At 42.6% G+C, this 14,718-nt stretch overlaps 1 protein-coding gene across 2 annotated transcripts; it reads left to right on the forward strand.

Moving 5' to 3' along the window:
• The first annotated feature begins 7,972 nt into the window (after nt 1-7,972).
• Nucleotides 7,973-11,095, forward strand: DNAJC28 (DnaJ heat shock protein family (Hsp40) member C28). Of its 2 annotated transcripts, none has more exons than XM_045902526.2 (2): nt 7,973-8,302; nt 9,211-11,095. In XM_045902526.2, the coding sequence occupies exon 2, from the start codon at nt 9,242-9,244 to the stop codon at nt 10,400-10,402; it is 1,161 nt and encodes a 386-aa protein (XP_045758482.1). In that variant the 5' UTR covers nt 7,973-8,302; nt 9,211-9,241; the 3' UTR covers nt 10,403-11,095. The 2 variants fall into 2 exon arrangements, with proteins under 2 accessions (XP_045758482.1, XP_045758483.1); XM_045902527.2 differs by lacking the exon at nt 7,973-8,302 and adding an exon at nt 8,309-8,518.
• Nucleotides 11,096-14,718: the final 3,623 nt, after the last annotated feature.

Genomic DNA, 14,718 nt, shown 5'->3' on the forward strand with positions numbered 1-14,718 from the left:
AGCAGGCTTTCCATTGAGCAGGGAGCCCGATGCCGGGCTCGATCCCAGGACTCCATGATCATGACCTGAGTCGAAGGCAGACGCTTAGCCCACTGAGCCACCCAGGTGCCTCAGGAAGATTTCAATTTTATTTTATTTATTTATTTTTAAGATTTTATTTATTTGCAAGAGAGAGAATGAGAGACAGAGAGCATGAGAGGGAGGAGGGTCAGAGGGAGAAGGAGACTCCCTGCTGAGCAGGGAGCCTGATGTGGGACTCGATCCTGGGACTCCAGGATCATGACCTGAGCCGAAGGCAGTGGCTTAACCAACTGAGCCACCCAGGCGCCCCAAGATTTCAATTTTAAATCAAAGTCTAAATTACTCGGTTACACATTTTCAATTATAATTTATGACTGCCATAAGATTATATTATGTATGGATTTCTAAATATTAAACTTTATTAAATATTAAATATAAACAAAATACCAACTGTATTCCATTTTCTTAACATAAAAATATTAACACTTTTGATTTTTCATTGAGATAGAATTCATACTATAAAATTCAACTGTTGAAATACAGTGATTTCTACAATATTAACAAGGTTGTACAATAATAACCACTACCTAATTCCAGAACATTTTCATGACTCCAAAGGGAGAACCCTGTCTACTAGCAATCACTCATCTTTAGTATCTGGCTTCTCCACGTAGCATGTTTTCAAGGTCCATCCATGTTGTAATGTGTTATCAGTACTTTACACTTTTTTATGATGGAGTAATATCTGTTGTATGCACATAGCACATTTTGTTTATCCATTCTTCAGTTGATGGGACACCTGAGTTGTATCTACTTTTTGGCCATCATAAATAATGCTGCTATGAATAGTTGTATACATGCTTTTGTGTGGAAGTATATTTCCAGTTCCCTTGCATATATACCCAGGAGGGGAAATTGCTGAGTCACGTGACAACTCCATGTTTAACTTTTTGAGTAACTGCAAACTGTTTTCTAAAGGGGTTGTTCCATTTTACATTCTCACTAGCAATATGTGAGGGTTTTGATTTCTCCTCACCAACACTTGCTATTGTCTGTCATTCTGATTACTAAACCATTCTGTTATCAAGGATGTGGAGTAACAGGTATTCCCAGATAGGCTGGAGTGAAAATTGAGTCATCCTTTTCCAAATATAATTTAGCAAAATTTCTTTATTCAGAAAATACACTGGCCACTTTTCCATGGCTGTACCTAGAGATTGAGCTCATTCTTTTTACAGGCTACTGAGCGAGGGATGTTTCATAATTTATGTTTCCAATCTCCTGTAGTTATTTGATCCCCCCCCTTAGATTTGTTTAAAATTTTGTTTGCTATTATAGTGATTCAAATGAAAATCTTGGACTCTGTCTCCTAAGATTTTCAGAGGTAATCAAGATCCTAAAGTTTGTGTGAAACATTCTTACGCTGAGCATGGCCCTTTAGATGGTCAATTTATTGATTAAGAACATTCTGTCATTGTTACTTTATGTATTTTTATTATGTTAATGGTTTGGAGAAAATGATCTTATTTTTCTTACTAGCAGAATTATACTTCTGGACCTAGAGAAGAGAAAGGAAGTGTTTTGTATTTTTGATAAACCACTTGGCATCAGGAATAAGACAGACACCACCATCTCCCCCAACACATACACACATGCTTGCAAGGTACCCAGTTGAAGATAATAAATGATCCTTGAAAGGCTGCGTGAAGTGGCAAACTTCAGTGCTTCTGTTTTCTGCATGAAGTGCTGAAACTTGGAGTGCATTTTAGAGAAGACAAGGCAAGGAGAAGGAAGGAGATGAGAGGTATAAGGCACCTGACTGGGCCTGGGAACAGGACAGATATCTACTAGCACCTTTTAGGAAGTTTTGCTTGGTGGCTTTGAATGGAACCCTCCCTTCTGTGTCCTCTAAAAAATCTTCAATGAAATATCCATTTTTTAAAAAGATTTTATTTATTTGAGAGCAAGAGAGAGAGCACAAGCAAGGGGGGGAGGGGCAGGGGGACAGGGAGAAGCAGACGCCCCGCTGAGCAGGGCCTAATCCCAGGACCCCAGGATCATGACCTGAGCCAAAGGCAGACACAATCGACTGAGCTGCCCCAGTGCCCCTGAAATGTCCATTTTTCACTGATTACTTTATAAAATGAAGAAAAGGGCCCAGGCCTGCCCGGGGACTGCACGACACAGGAACAGAGCCTCCAAAGAGTGTTGCTGGGAGATGATTTCTTGTTCTTAGCACTTTTATCAGCTGATGATTTGGACACAAATAATACATTTAGAAATCTAGTAAGTGACTTAACAAAAGTCTGGTACTACTAACTACATTCTGAAACAAATTCCTTTCGGAACTGAGATTGTTATTTTAGAAAGCTATATGCCAAACCAATATGCAAATGTAATCATGTTTACCCTCTGGACAGGGAGGGTTATAGGAAAAATCTTGCACTAACTGTGCAGATTAAATCTGCAGATTTAGACCGGCAGAAAAATCTGCCACTGGGACGCCTGGGTGGCTCAGTTGGTTGAGCTTCTGCCTTCGGCTCAGGTCATGATCCCAGGGTCCTGGGATCGCGTCCCACATCGGGTTCCTTGTTCAGCGAGGAGGCTGCTTCTCCCTCTGCATGCCGCTATCCCTGCTTGTGCTCTGACAGATGAATAATAAAATCTTAAAAAAAAAAAAAAAAAGAAGGCAAAATCTGCCACAAACTGTGTGGACTTGGGCAACTGTGACCATCAAAAGTGTTTCCATTTTCTGTTCTCATAAGGGTTCTAGCTTCTCCACATCCTGGCCATTGCTTGTTATTTTGTTTTGTCTGAGAGCAGCCAATGGGTGTAAGGTGCTCTCTCACTGTGGTTTTGATTTGCATTTCCCTAATGATCAGTGATGCTGAGCTTCTCTGCGTATACTTGTGGCCATTTGTCTATCTTCTTTGGAGAGATGTCTATTCAAGTCCTTTTGCCTATTTTAATCCACTGATTTTTTAAAACTATTTTTATAGTTTTATATAGTTGGAATCATATATGGAGCCTTTTCAGATTGGTTTCTTCCACTTAGCAATATGCATTTAAGGTTCTTCCTTGTCTTTTCAAGGCTTGATAGCTCAATTACTTTTTATCACTGAATAATATTTTATTGTATGTATGAACCATAGTTTATTCATTTACTGAAGAGCATCTTGGTTCCTTCCAATTTTTGGCAATTATGAATAAATTCTTTTAAAAAAAAATTAAAAAGTGCCTACACAGAACAGTTGCAAGAATACAAAAACCTTCCAAATAATCTTTATCCAGATTTTCCAATTAACATTTCACTCCATCTGGTTTATTGTTTGCTCTCTTTCTCCCTTGCTCTGTATATACATTTATTTCTAAATCATTGGAGAGTAATTTGCAGACATCATATCCCTTTCTCCATAAATATTTCAATATGTATTTCCTAAGAACAAAGACACACTCACTCACTCACTGTGGATATCTCCCAGAGTAGATAATTAAACCTCGCTGTCAAGTAAAGAACAGAAATTATGTGATTCTTTAATTTCATTTAATACAAGACATGTTATTTATTGCACCTTCAAAAGGAGTTTGGGTAACAAACTGGATTTATATACTCATTTCCTGTGCTCTTCCATTGAGAATAGCATGGACCAAGTGATCCAGTATCACCTCACCAGCGCTGAGATGTCTCTGAATGAGCCCTAAGACAAAAAGGGCATTCAGGGGGCATTCCTAGAGAGTGAGCTTTTTGAGCAGAAGAAGCCTCACATATTACAAAGCTGTTTTGGAATTAGATTTGCTTTAAAATCTATTCTCTCTATAAAGCATCTTGGACGATTCTCTAGCAAATAATGTTAATGTGACAGTTTTAATATGTTTAGAGTTTTGTTGCTCAAATCTTTGACAACTGGTAAGCAGTGAAAGGAGGCAAACCCTCCATATACTGGTCTTTAAAAAAAAAAGATTTTATTTATTTACTTGAGAGAAAGAGCACAATCGGGGTGAGAGGCAGAGGGAGAAGCAGGCTGTCTGCTGAGCAGAGAACCCAATGCAGGGCTTGATCCCGGGACCCTGGGATCATGACCTGAGCCAAAGGCAGACGCCCAACTGAGTCACCCAGGCGCCGCCCATATACTGGTCTTTTTAACTTATCAAACATCCAGACTGACTGTAATTAACAAGTCTGTATTGTATACTTGAAATTTGCTAGGGGAGGGGCACCTGGGTGGCTCAGTCCTTAAGCGTCTACCTTCAGCTCAGGTCATGATCCCAGGGTCCTGGTATCGAGCCCCGCATCAGGCCCTTTCCTCTGTGGGAAGCCTGCTTCTCCTTCTCTCACTCCCCCTGCTTGTGTTCCCTCTCTCGCTGTGTCTCTGTCAAATAAATAAATAAAAATCTTAAAAAAAAAAAAAAATTTGCTAGGGGAGTAGATCTTATGTGTTTTTACCCACCCCCCCAAAAAAAGAAAAAGTAACCATGTGAGGTGATGAATATGTTAATTAGCTTGATAATTAGTTTGATTGTGGTGATTTCACAATATATACATATATCAAATTATCAAATTGTATACCTCAAATATATACAGTTTTTGTCAATTAGACCTCAATAAAGCTGGAAACAAATTCTGAAGGGTGAGAAAAGCAGAGAGTAGCTGTGCTGTAAAGCAGTGATTTCAATAAACATGGTGAGTAAATGTAACATGGGTTAGAAACAATTCAAATCTTGGTTCCCACACAGATAGTGCGCATTTGTTTTCCCCCCAGTGGCCTGCAGTTAGAGGGAGGTATATACATTATTCACAATTTCAAGTAACAGAAAGTGCTGTAGATCAGCACCAGTCAACTGCAAACAATTCAGGCTCAAGTGACACTTAAAATCATCACATTAATTCCATGCCAAAGGTAAAACTCAAATGTCATGGGCGGGGTTTACCGCTGGTAAAGTCCCACAGACCCCGTATGTGGCCCATACAGGAGGGTTTGATAACTGTTTTACCTAGTTGGGAAAAGGGACAGGGAGAAAATATCCAAATGAATGTGAATCTTCTCTTTTCCACCATACCGTTCCCTAATCCCCCTAGAGAATTGTCGTGTTATGTAAATTAACCCACTGCCTTCTTTCTTTAAAAGCTGATACTCTACATCAAACTTTTTTTTTAAAGATTTTATTTGAGACAGAGAGAGCACAAGCAGGGGGTAGGGGAGAGGCAGCAGGCAGAGGGAGAGGCAGGCAGGGAACCCCATGTGGGGCTCGATCCCAGGACCCCAGGATCATGAGCTCAAGGCAGACTCTTAACCGACTGAGCCACCAAGACACCCCAGCATCAAACTCTTTCTTCAGCAAATAGTTTAAAAATGAATGAAGATGCCACCCAGAGGGGCACCCGGCGGGCTCAGCATGCAACTCTTAATCTAAGGGTCGTGAGTTCAAGCCCCACACTGGGTGTGGAGCCTACTTAAAATAAAAAATAAAAATAAAAAATAATTTTAAAAAAGATGACACCCAGAAAGGAAAGCATATTCATGGTGGTTCTAGGAACTGTAGCTCCAGAAGTTACCATTAGCAAGCGTCATTGGACAGTATGTGGTTTTAGGATGCAGACTGAACCATAAGTCAAGCTTCAGGAAGTGTGATTTTTGGTTACTATGGTAACTTATTGGAAAAAAAATCAACTTCTTTGCAGTTATCACAGAACAAGCAAACAAAAGAAGGAAAAAAAAGACATGGATTAAAACAGAGCCCTTGGGGCACCTGGCTGGCTCAGTCGGTGGGGCCTGCGACTCTTGATCTCAGGGTTGTCAGTTTGAGCCCCAAGCTGGATGTAGCGATTACTGAAAAATAAAATCTTAAAAAGAAAAAAAAAGGGATGCCTAGGTGGCTCAGTCAGTTAAGCGTCTGCCTTCGGCTCAGTTCATGATCCCAGGGTCCTGGGATCAAGCCCTGCATGGGGCCCTTTGCTCCGCTGGGAGCCTCCTTCTCCTTCTCCCTCCGCCTGCAACTCTGCCTATTTGTGCTCTATCAAATAAATAAATAAAAATATTTTAAAGATTTTTATTTATTTATTTGACAGAGAGAGACACAGCAAGAGGGAACATAAACAGGGGGAGTGGGAGAGGGAGAAGCAGGCATCCCGCAGTCAAGGAGCCGGATGCGGGACTTGATCCCAGGACCCTGGGATCATGACCTGAGCCGCAGGCAAACGCTTAACGACTGAGCCACCTAGGCGCTCCAATAAATAAAATCTAAAAAAAAAAAAAAAGCACATATATAGAGAAAGGGAGAGAATAGTAAAGCAAATGTGGCAACTCTTGGTAGATGAACCAATACAATACCCAGAAACTGGCTACCTCCACATTTCTTACACGTGAGAAAAATAATTCCCTGAATCGGTTAGCTAGTTTGCATTTTGCAGCTGCAACTGTTGCTAATGGATTATTCAGCCAACTCCAATTCACCTTCTACAAGTGAAGAATCACGCTATAAAACTGACACTCTGAAAGAGAGAAACGGACTTAGAGTTCTAGTAACTTAACAAAAGGCACTTAACTACATGGTGCTTAAGTACAGTAACTTCTAAAGTGCAAAAATCAGAATGAGATTTGTGATGAGTGCTTTGTAAAACGCAAAGTGCTATACAAATACGAGAAGTTTTTAAAGCTGAGTTTATGCTTTTTTTCCCCACTTTTATGCTGTGTTTAAGATGTTGGCCAGAAAAGTTAACACTGTAGAAACACTATTTTGTTGCACACAGAACTCTTTATGTTCATTGCTGGCTTATAAGGAAATCCCTCTGCATCAGTATTTAGGTCTTTCTCTGTACAACTACATAGGAGGTAGCAAACTGTTACACTGTCTATAATTCAGAAGCTTAGGAAAGCCAGTACCTATTTCTGGCTCCTTTAAAGGAGGCATAGTCAAAATACACTGCTTAATGCTCCAGGCATTGTGTGAAGTGGCTTACATATCTTGTGTAATTCTCACAAAAATTCAGTGCATTTCATGCAATTGTTATTTCATCACATGTAAATGAGGAAGATAACTATACTTTATTTCATAGGGCTGTTGTAAGGATTAAGAGTCTATACATAAAGCACTTAGCACAGTAGCGGGCAAAAAGTGCTAAATATACATTTACCATTTACTGGTACCCTTATTTTACTGATAGACACAGAGAAAATCAATTTTCTGCCTTTTTCTATTTTTCTTTTTTTTTTATTTTATTTTATTTATTTATTTGATAGAGAATTAGAGACAGATAGCAAGAGAGGGAAGAGGGTCAGAGGGAGAAGCAGACCCCCCGCTGAGCAGGGACCCCGATGTGGGACTCGATCCCGGGACTCCAGGATCATGACCTGAGCTGAAGGCAGTCGCTTAACCAACTGAGCCACCCAGGCGCCCTCTATTTTTCTTTTTTAAAAAATTACCTCCCCGTTCAAGAGGGGGAAACAGGAAATCCCCATGACCGCGGCTGAGCTTAAAAGCCAGGAGACCCCTGTTTTGATCTGGAGCTCAACTGTCCTCACCCCGTACCTACCAACGCCTGGCTAAGCGAGCTGCTCAGTAAGTACTTGCTGAATTAACGAATTAATTCTAGCCTGGGTTAGCTAGATCTTTCTGGGTTGGGTAGAACTTTCAAGTCTCTTCGCTGGTGCCCCATCTGCAGACCCGGAAGAGGCTGTTCAGACCTCTTCGGGGAAACGACCTCGTCGTCCCTTCTCAAAAGCAGGTTACCGAGGGCCGTCGCCCCCGAGCCACTGCGACTTCAACGGTCCCAACCTACACTCACCACACTCTGCAATGGACTCTGCCTGCCCCCGTTGCAGGCCACTGCCACATTTCCGCCGCCCCCGCCTCCTTCCGGGAAGGCGCACGCGCACTGCGAAGGCCTCAGCGCGCCGCACTTCCCTGCGAACTACACCTCCCACAATCCCAATCGGCCGGACCACCCCCTCGGGGCAGGTGGGAGCGGGGGCGGAGCGGATCGCCCCGAGGCGGGGCGGAGCCTTCCGAATTGTCCTGCCTGTGTGCCCAGGGTAGAGTTCGTTTTAGGCGAGGTTCTTGGGTTTCCTGTTAAAGTAGGACCTCTGTCCCGATTAGGTCCGATTCTGTCCTCCGTCCCCACTGTGGTCCCCTCAGGGCTAGCCGACCGATGGTTTAGTCCAGCGGAGACACTCCCCCTGGGCCGCAGCGAGATGGCAGAGAGCGAAGGGCAGACCGCGCACGCATGCGCAGAGGCGCAGCATGGGGGCGGGAGCCGCTAAGCGCCTTCCCCAAGGCTGTGGAGGTGAGTAGGGGACGGGGCGAGGCGTGTCCCGCGTCAGGACTGACCGCTGCCGCGCAATGGCCACCGTGGGCTCAGCCACCACCATCCCAAGTCTAAAGCCGTTGACCCCAACTGTCCAGAAAATTGGGGTCCCCAGGAGCTCAGTTTTAGCGTTTGTACATCAAAGTCCCACTTGCACTTAAACCACTTCTGGCATTTCATCGCCATTGTCTCGGTGTAAGTTGTCCTCTTCTGCTAAACCATGCGTTTTATTTTATTTTTTTTTAATAACGTGTCGGGAGGGCCCCCCTTTCATCTTGGTTTTCTAGCACGTAGCAAACAGCTCCTTCTTGATAAGGTGGGAACTTCAAGTCTTTTGGACCCTTGATTCTATTCAATGTAGTGTCAGAGTAGGTACATACTTGCTCGTGTTCTCTGTTTCATGTGTGGTAAGTCTCATGAGAAGACTCCTTGAGACGATGAAGACAGTATTACACTAAGATGGAGTGGAGGTGATGAAGTTTATAATCTGCTAGGGATACAGAGAATTAAGCAAGACCTTATTGTGCCCTAAACCTGACCATTTTCCTTACACCTTGCTGTGTGACTGGGTTATGTTGCTTAACCTTCTGGGCCGACATTTTCTCTTAAAATGATAAGATTGGATTAAATCTCTAAGAACCTACCAGCTGTGAAATTCTGTGGTTGGTTAGTGAGGAGTAGAATCCAGATTATATCACAATATGTTAATACTAAGCATCATCGACTTCCATTTTTCTGCTAACAAAAGTGAAGTATAGCTATAAGCATTTGGCAGCAGCATTAGAAAGAACTGCCCCTTATTGTACCTGTAATTTCCTTATTGCTGAAAATACGAGATTTGCCGATAATACAGCTTTCTTCACTCTATATTTGTTGTCTGTTTGTAGACCATCTCTAGGAAGATACCTGGGTACAATTATGAACACGATGTATGTGACAATGGCTCAAATCTTAAGATCTCATCTGATAAATGTTTCAACGATATCTAATAGAGTGAAAATGCTCCCATATCTTGGTGTCATTAGAAATAGAATGATGTCAACTCATAAATCCAAAAAGGAGATGAGAGAATATTATAGGCTGCTAAGTCTGGATGAAGGGTGCTCTGCAGATGATGTCAGGGAATCTTTTCATAAGCTTGCCAAGCAATACCATCCAGACGGTGGCTCTAGTACTGCGGATTCTGCAACATTTATAAGGATCGAAGAAGCTTATAGGAAGGTGCTTTCTCACGTGCTAGAACAAACAAATGCCCGACCGAATAAAGTTGAAGAAGCAGAGGAAGAAGAAGACAAATTCAAATATAAAACACCCCAACACCGGCATTATTTAAGTTTTGAAGGTATTGGTTTTGGAACTCCAAGTCAACGAGAGAAGCAATATAGGCAGTTTAGAGCAGACCGTGCAACTGAGCAAGTGATGGAATATCAGAAGCAGAAACTACAAAGCCAGTATTTCGTCGATAGTTTGATTGTTAAAGATGTAAGACAGAGTAAAGAACAAAAGATAACTCAAGCTATAGAGCGTTTAGTAGAGGATCTCATTCAGGAATCAATGGCCAGAGGAGACTTTGACAATCTCAGTGGGAAGGGAAAACCTCTAAAAAAATTTTCTGGCTGTTCATATATTGATCCCATGACTCACAACCTTAACAGAATATTGATAGATAATGGATACCAACCAGAATGGATCCTAATGCAAAAGGGAATAAAGGATACCATTGATCAACTCAGAGAGGCGATTTTAGTGTCAAGGAAAAAACTTGGGAATCCAATGACACCAACTGAACAGAAACAGTGGAGCCAAGTTTGTGAGCAGTTTCAAGAAAACATCAGAAAACTAAACAAGCGAATTAATGATTTTAATTTAATCGTTCCCCTCCTGTCCAGGCAAAAAGTCCATTTTGATGCACGGAAAGAAATTGCCAGAGCCCAGGAAGTGTATGAAAGCCTTATAAAAACAGAAGAAGTCACAGATAAAAACCCAGCCAACACTGATGAGGGAGAAGGGGAGAAAACACCTGAAGTCAAGACAAGTTTTTTTAACTGGATGAATGTGTGGAAATTTATTAAAATATGACCACTTAAATATTCACAGTACTGCCTCAAACCATTTTCAGTTGTACTGACATCACACTTAGAAGCTGAGATTTATTGCTGTAACACAAGAGTCTGAGAACTGTGAGTCTCTGTACTTTTTACAAAACTAATCACCTCTCCAGTGATGTGTGAGTGAGAAAGCTGTAAGAAACTGAGCCTGAGAAACATTGAACCAGCTTTGCTCTGAGGGTGTTGCAAGAAAAGAAGAGAACTCCTAGGAAAACAATTTAACCCATTCTGGAGTTTAAATGTCAGTCATGGGTAAAATGAGGTAGGACAAGGACTCAGACGGGATCATATAAAGGATATTCCGAAAAGTCTTAGTGCAGTTTTCAGCTCTAATACCTCAAAAACAGTTGCTGATGCCATCTTCAAACATAGTTACTGAAACAAAGCACAACAAAAAACCTTAAAAAGTATTATCAAAGTTCACAAAACTAAAGAAGTATAGACTGTAGGCAAGCAAACCTTCACATGATGAATGTTTCTTGCAAGGTTGCTGCATTTATACACCTGAGGTTATTAAAGCTTACAACTGTTCTAAGACTTTTAGGACACTCTATGTGGGTGGAAATGTTACAATCAGGAAATTAGCCCAATGGAGTTAATGCACTCTTCCTTTTTCATAGACCTTCTCTGTGGGTACTGAATAAAAACAAAACAAAACCAAAAAGCACGAAATACCTGGGTTGTACTTTTTCCTGCCTAACTTCATTATCTTGGCTGTAGAAATCCATCAGCCGGACGCCTGGGTGGCTCAGTTGGTTAAGCGACTGCCTTCGGTTCAGGTCATGATCCTGGAGTCCCAGGATCAAGTCCCACATCAGGCTCCCTGCTCGGCGGGGAGTCTGCTTCTCCCTCTGACCCTCCCCCCTTCATGCTCTCTCTCTCTCTCTCTCAAATAAATAAATAAAATCTTTAATAAAAAAAAAAAGAGGGCGCCTGGGTGGCTCAGATGGTTAAGCGTCTGCCTTTGGCTCAGATCATGATCCCAGGGTCCTGGGATCGAGTCCCACATCGGGCTCCCAGCTCAGCGGGGAGCCTGCTTCTCCCTCTGACCCTCTCCCCTCTCATGCTGTTTCTCTCTCGCTCGCTCTCTAAAAAATAAATAAATAAAATCTTTAAAAAAAAAAAAAAAAAGAAATCCATCAGCCAAGCTAGTTGATATAGCTGTTCTAGAAATAGACTCCAGTGGCCACTTTTAAAAGAGTTTGGGTGTATTCTCTGCCCTTTTGGAGGTAAAAGAAAAAAAAAACTCCTTGGGCTCAGTGGAAACTTAAGGTTTCACTTCTGGCTTCGTCTCTAAGTTTACCTGAAGCCTCTCTGTGTCATGTTTCAGATTCCCCAGAGGCTTTTTCCATCTGAAAATCTCAGTGTAGGGATCCAATTTCTGATCTGAGGAACCCTTTCATAAATGAAAAGATGTCTGAATTTTGCGCCAGTTTGCACTTTTGGCAAATGACAAGAGATTGATATTCATGAGATTGTTGCGTTCTGTCCACTTTCAGAAAATAACTTTTTTAGGTTTGCGTAATTGCGTTAGCCACAGAATTGGGCAACTAGAAGAATATAGAGAGTGGTCAAAGGGAGCGGATCTGTTTCCTTATTGAACTCAGAGTTCTGGATTATGGATGTGGTTCAGAAGGGGCACTTGCCACTCTGATTTTGAAAGAACAAGTTATTTTGTAAAGTGCATGATGGTTAAGTAAAACTACGTCTTCAAAGGAAATGTCAGGACTTTCTGCTTAGATGATGGGGTAATTAATTGGTATAATATGTCATTGTTTTACTGAATGAGTTATGTGCCTTCTCCAATTACGGCATTATTCTAAACAAAATTGTGAACAGTAGGTAATATAGCTACATAATAAGAACTATAGTTATAAAACATTTTAGAAGGCTAGGATTCTGTGAATCTTGTTAAGAGTGGGGAATTAGAGGTGCGCCTGGGTGGTTCAGTCGGTTAAGCGTCTGCCTTCAGCTCAGGTCATGATCCCAGGGTCCTGGGATGGAGCCCCACATCGGGCTCCCTGCTCGGCGGGGAGCCTGCTTCTCCTTCTCCCTCTGTTCCTCCCCCTGCTTGTGTGTGCGCGCACTCTATCTCTCTCAAATAGAATAAACAAAATCTTAAAAAAAAAAAGAATGGGAATTAGATGTATGACACCTATTTGCATTGCAGCAACATAATACAAAGGAAACCATTTTGGGGCTCCTGGGTGGCTCAGTCAGTTGGGCATCTGCCTTCAGCTCAGGTCATGATCCTGGGGTCCTGGGATTGAGCCCCGCATTGGGCTCTCTGCTCAGTGGGGAGCCTGCTTCTCCCCCTCCCACTCCCCCTGCTTGTGCTCTCTCTCTCTCTCTCTCCCTGTCAAATAATTAAATAAATCTTTAAAAAAAAAATCAAAGGAAACCATTTTCAATATTGGATAACGGGAAGGTAAAGTTACCAGAAAGCACTAGTAAATCCTTAATTTCAGCACAGCATGCTTTATGTTTGTAAATGTTGTCTATATTAATAAGGTGAATAAAGTTCATTTGAATGATTATACAACGGTCCCTTGTTATATAAACAACTACTAAGAATAATAACCGTATTTTTGGCTGATCACCTGAATAAATACTTTTTCTCTTTTTGATTGATGATATAAAAACTGTGAACAGAGATTATTCCTGTGAAGAAGGCAATTTCACTTATGGAAAAACAGATTCACTAATTGAAGGAACTAAGTTTCAGGCCAGAGAAAAGATTTTGGCCGGTTGGTCAGCGTTTGTTGAATGGTGATCTGACGCTCCTCTCTCCTCTGAGGCAGCCTTGACCTTTTTCTGTTAGTGTTTCACCTTCTAACTTTGCCACCTGGATTTTCAGGTGTAGTAGTAGGGTCTGAACTCATTACTAGGCATGCATCAAACTCTGCCTGATTCCCAGCCTTGGATTTCAGGGCTCCTTTCTTCAGGTTCTAGGACCAGGACCCTGGTCCAACACCCTGAAGACAGAATCTCAAAATCCCTGTGGCTTTTGGCTCCCAGCTGTATGAAATGGTTTTTGCCCTTGTTCTGTGTACCTGAGTCTGGTTTGGTACCTCCGGGCTCTAGTTTTCTGTTCCTTGATAGAACCGTTGCAGTATTATTCCTTTTCTTTTCTTTTTTTTTTTTTTAAGATTTTATTTATTTATTTGAGAGAGAGAATAAGAGAGAGAGAACACATGAGAGGGGATAGGGTCAGAGGACGAAGCAGACTCTCTGCCGAGCAGGGAGCCCGATGCGGGACTCGATCCCGGGACTCCAGGATCATGACCTGAGCCGAAGGCAGTCGCTTAACCAACTGAGCCACCCAGGCGCCCAGTATTATTCCTTTTCTTCATCGAGCTACCAGGACAGAGCTCTGCTCTTGGGGGTGGGGAGCCTCCCAGAGATGGGAGTCCCTTGTGACCTTATCTCTATGACCAGGACCTGCTACTTCCTGACATACGTCCCTGCTGCCAACTGCCTGGGACTGCCATCACTGGGACCCAGCCATTGTTTGGGACATACTTGGTACCTCTCAGACACCCCTCACGCTGGTTTGCTTGTTCCTAGAAGTATTGCCTTTCCTTTTCGATAATGTTCTGTTCATTCGACATACATTTATCCAGGTCCTGAAAGGGAAGCTCCGTTCCACCATCTGGATGATCAGAAATCAGTAACTGGGGGGGGGGGGGGGGGGGGGGCCGCAAATGGACCCCTCAGCCCCAAATGTAACCCCCAGATACTCATTTTGCTTGACATTATTGCTGCCACCACCACCCTGCTTCCCGGGCAGGGGGCACTGGCCTCCCTCTCCTCCCCTGGCCTAAGGGCAGACCCACAAATGTGGCATAATACTTCTTGCCCAGCTGAGACCAGACTGGAACTTCAAATTACAACTTGCCTCAAGGCTTGGGATGACATAAGCAAAGGGAAGACAGTCCCTGGGACAGGAGAACCTGGCCTGTGGCCCTCCCCAGTTTGTTTCTGAGCCCAGTCCCCAGCCTGCTGTAGAATGGCAGAGCCCACCACCCTCCCACCTTTGAGAGAATCCTCAGGTGCACTCAGTATGCCTCCACTCCCCCAAATCTAGATTTAGGAAACTAAAGACTAAGGAATTTTCTTTCCTGCTGAGACCAACTTCAGAGGTCTGGCTTCCTCTTTGAGGACCCACGTTTTCCCTAGATGATTGATGTATGGCCCTATCCCCCAGGCCCCCTATATGACAGGTCCTATCTGAGAGTCTCAACAGGACAGATATATCAAAGAGGCTTAACATTGTTATAAGAGAGA

Source organism: Mirounga angustirostris, unplaced genomic scaffold (assembly GCF_029215605.1).
Source record: "Mirounga angustirostris isolate CCGP_5_RB_7025 unplaced genomic scaffold, mMirAng1.0.hap1 SCAF_1, whole genome shotgun sequence".
NCBI lineage: Eukaryota > Metazoa > Chordata > Mammalia > Carnivora > Phocidae > Mirounga > Mirounga angustirostris.

Coding starts and splice junctions, on each gene's coding strand:
- DNAJC28 (XM_045902526.2), top strand. CDS start 9,242: ATGAACACGATGTATGTGACAATGGCTCAAATCTTAAGATCTCATCTG.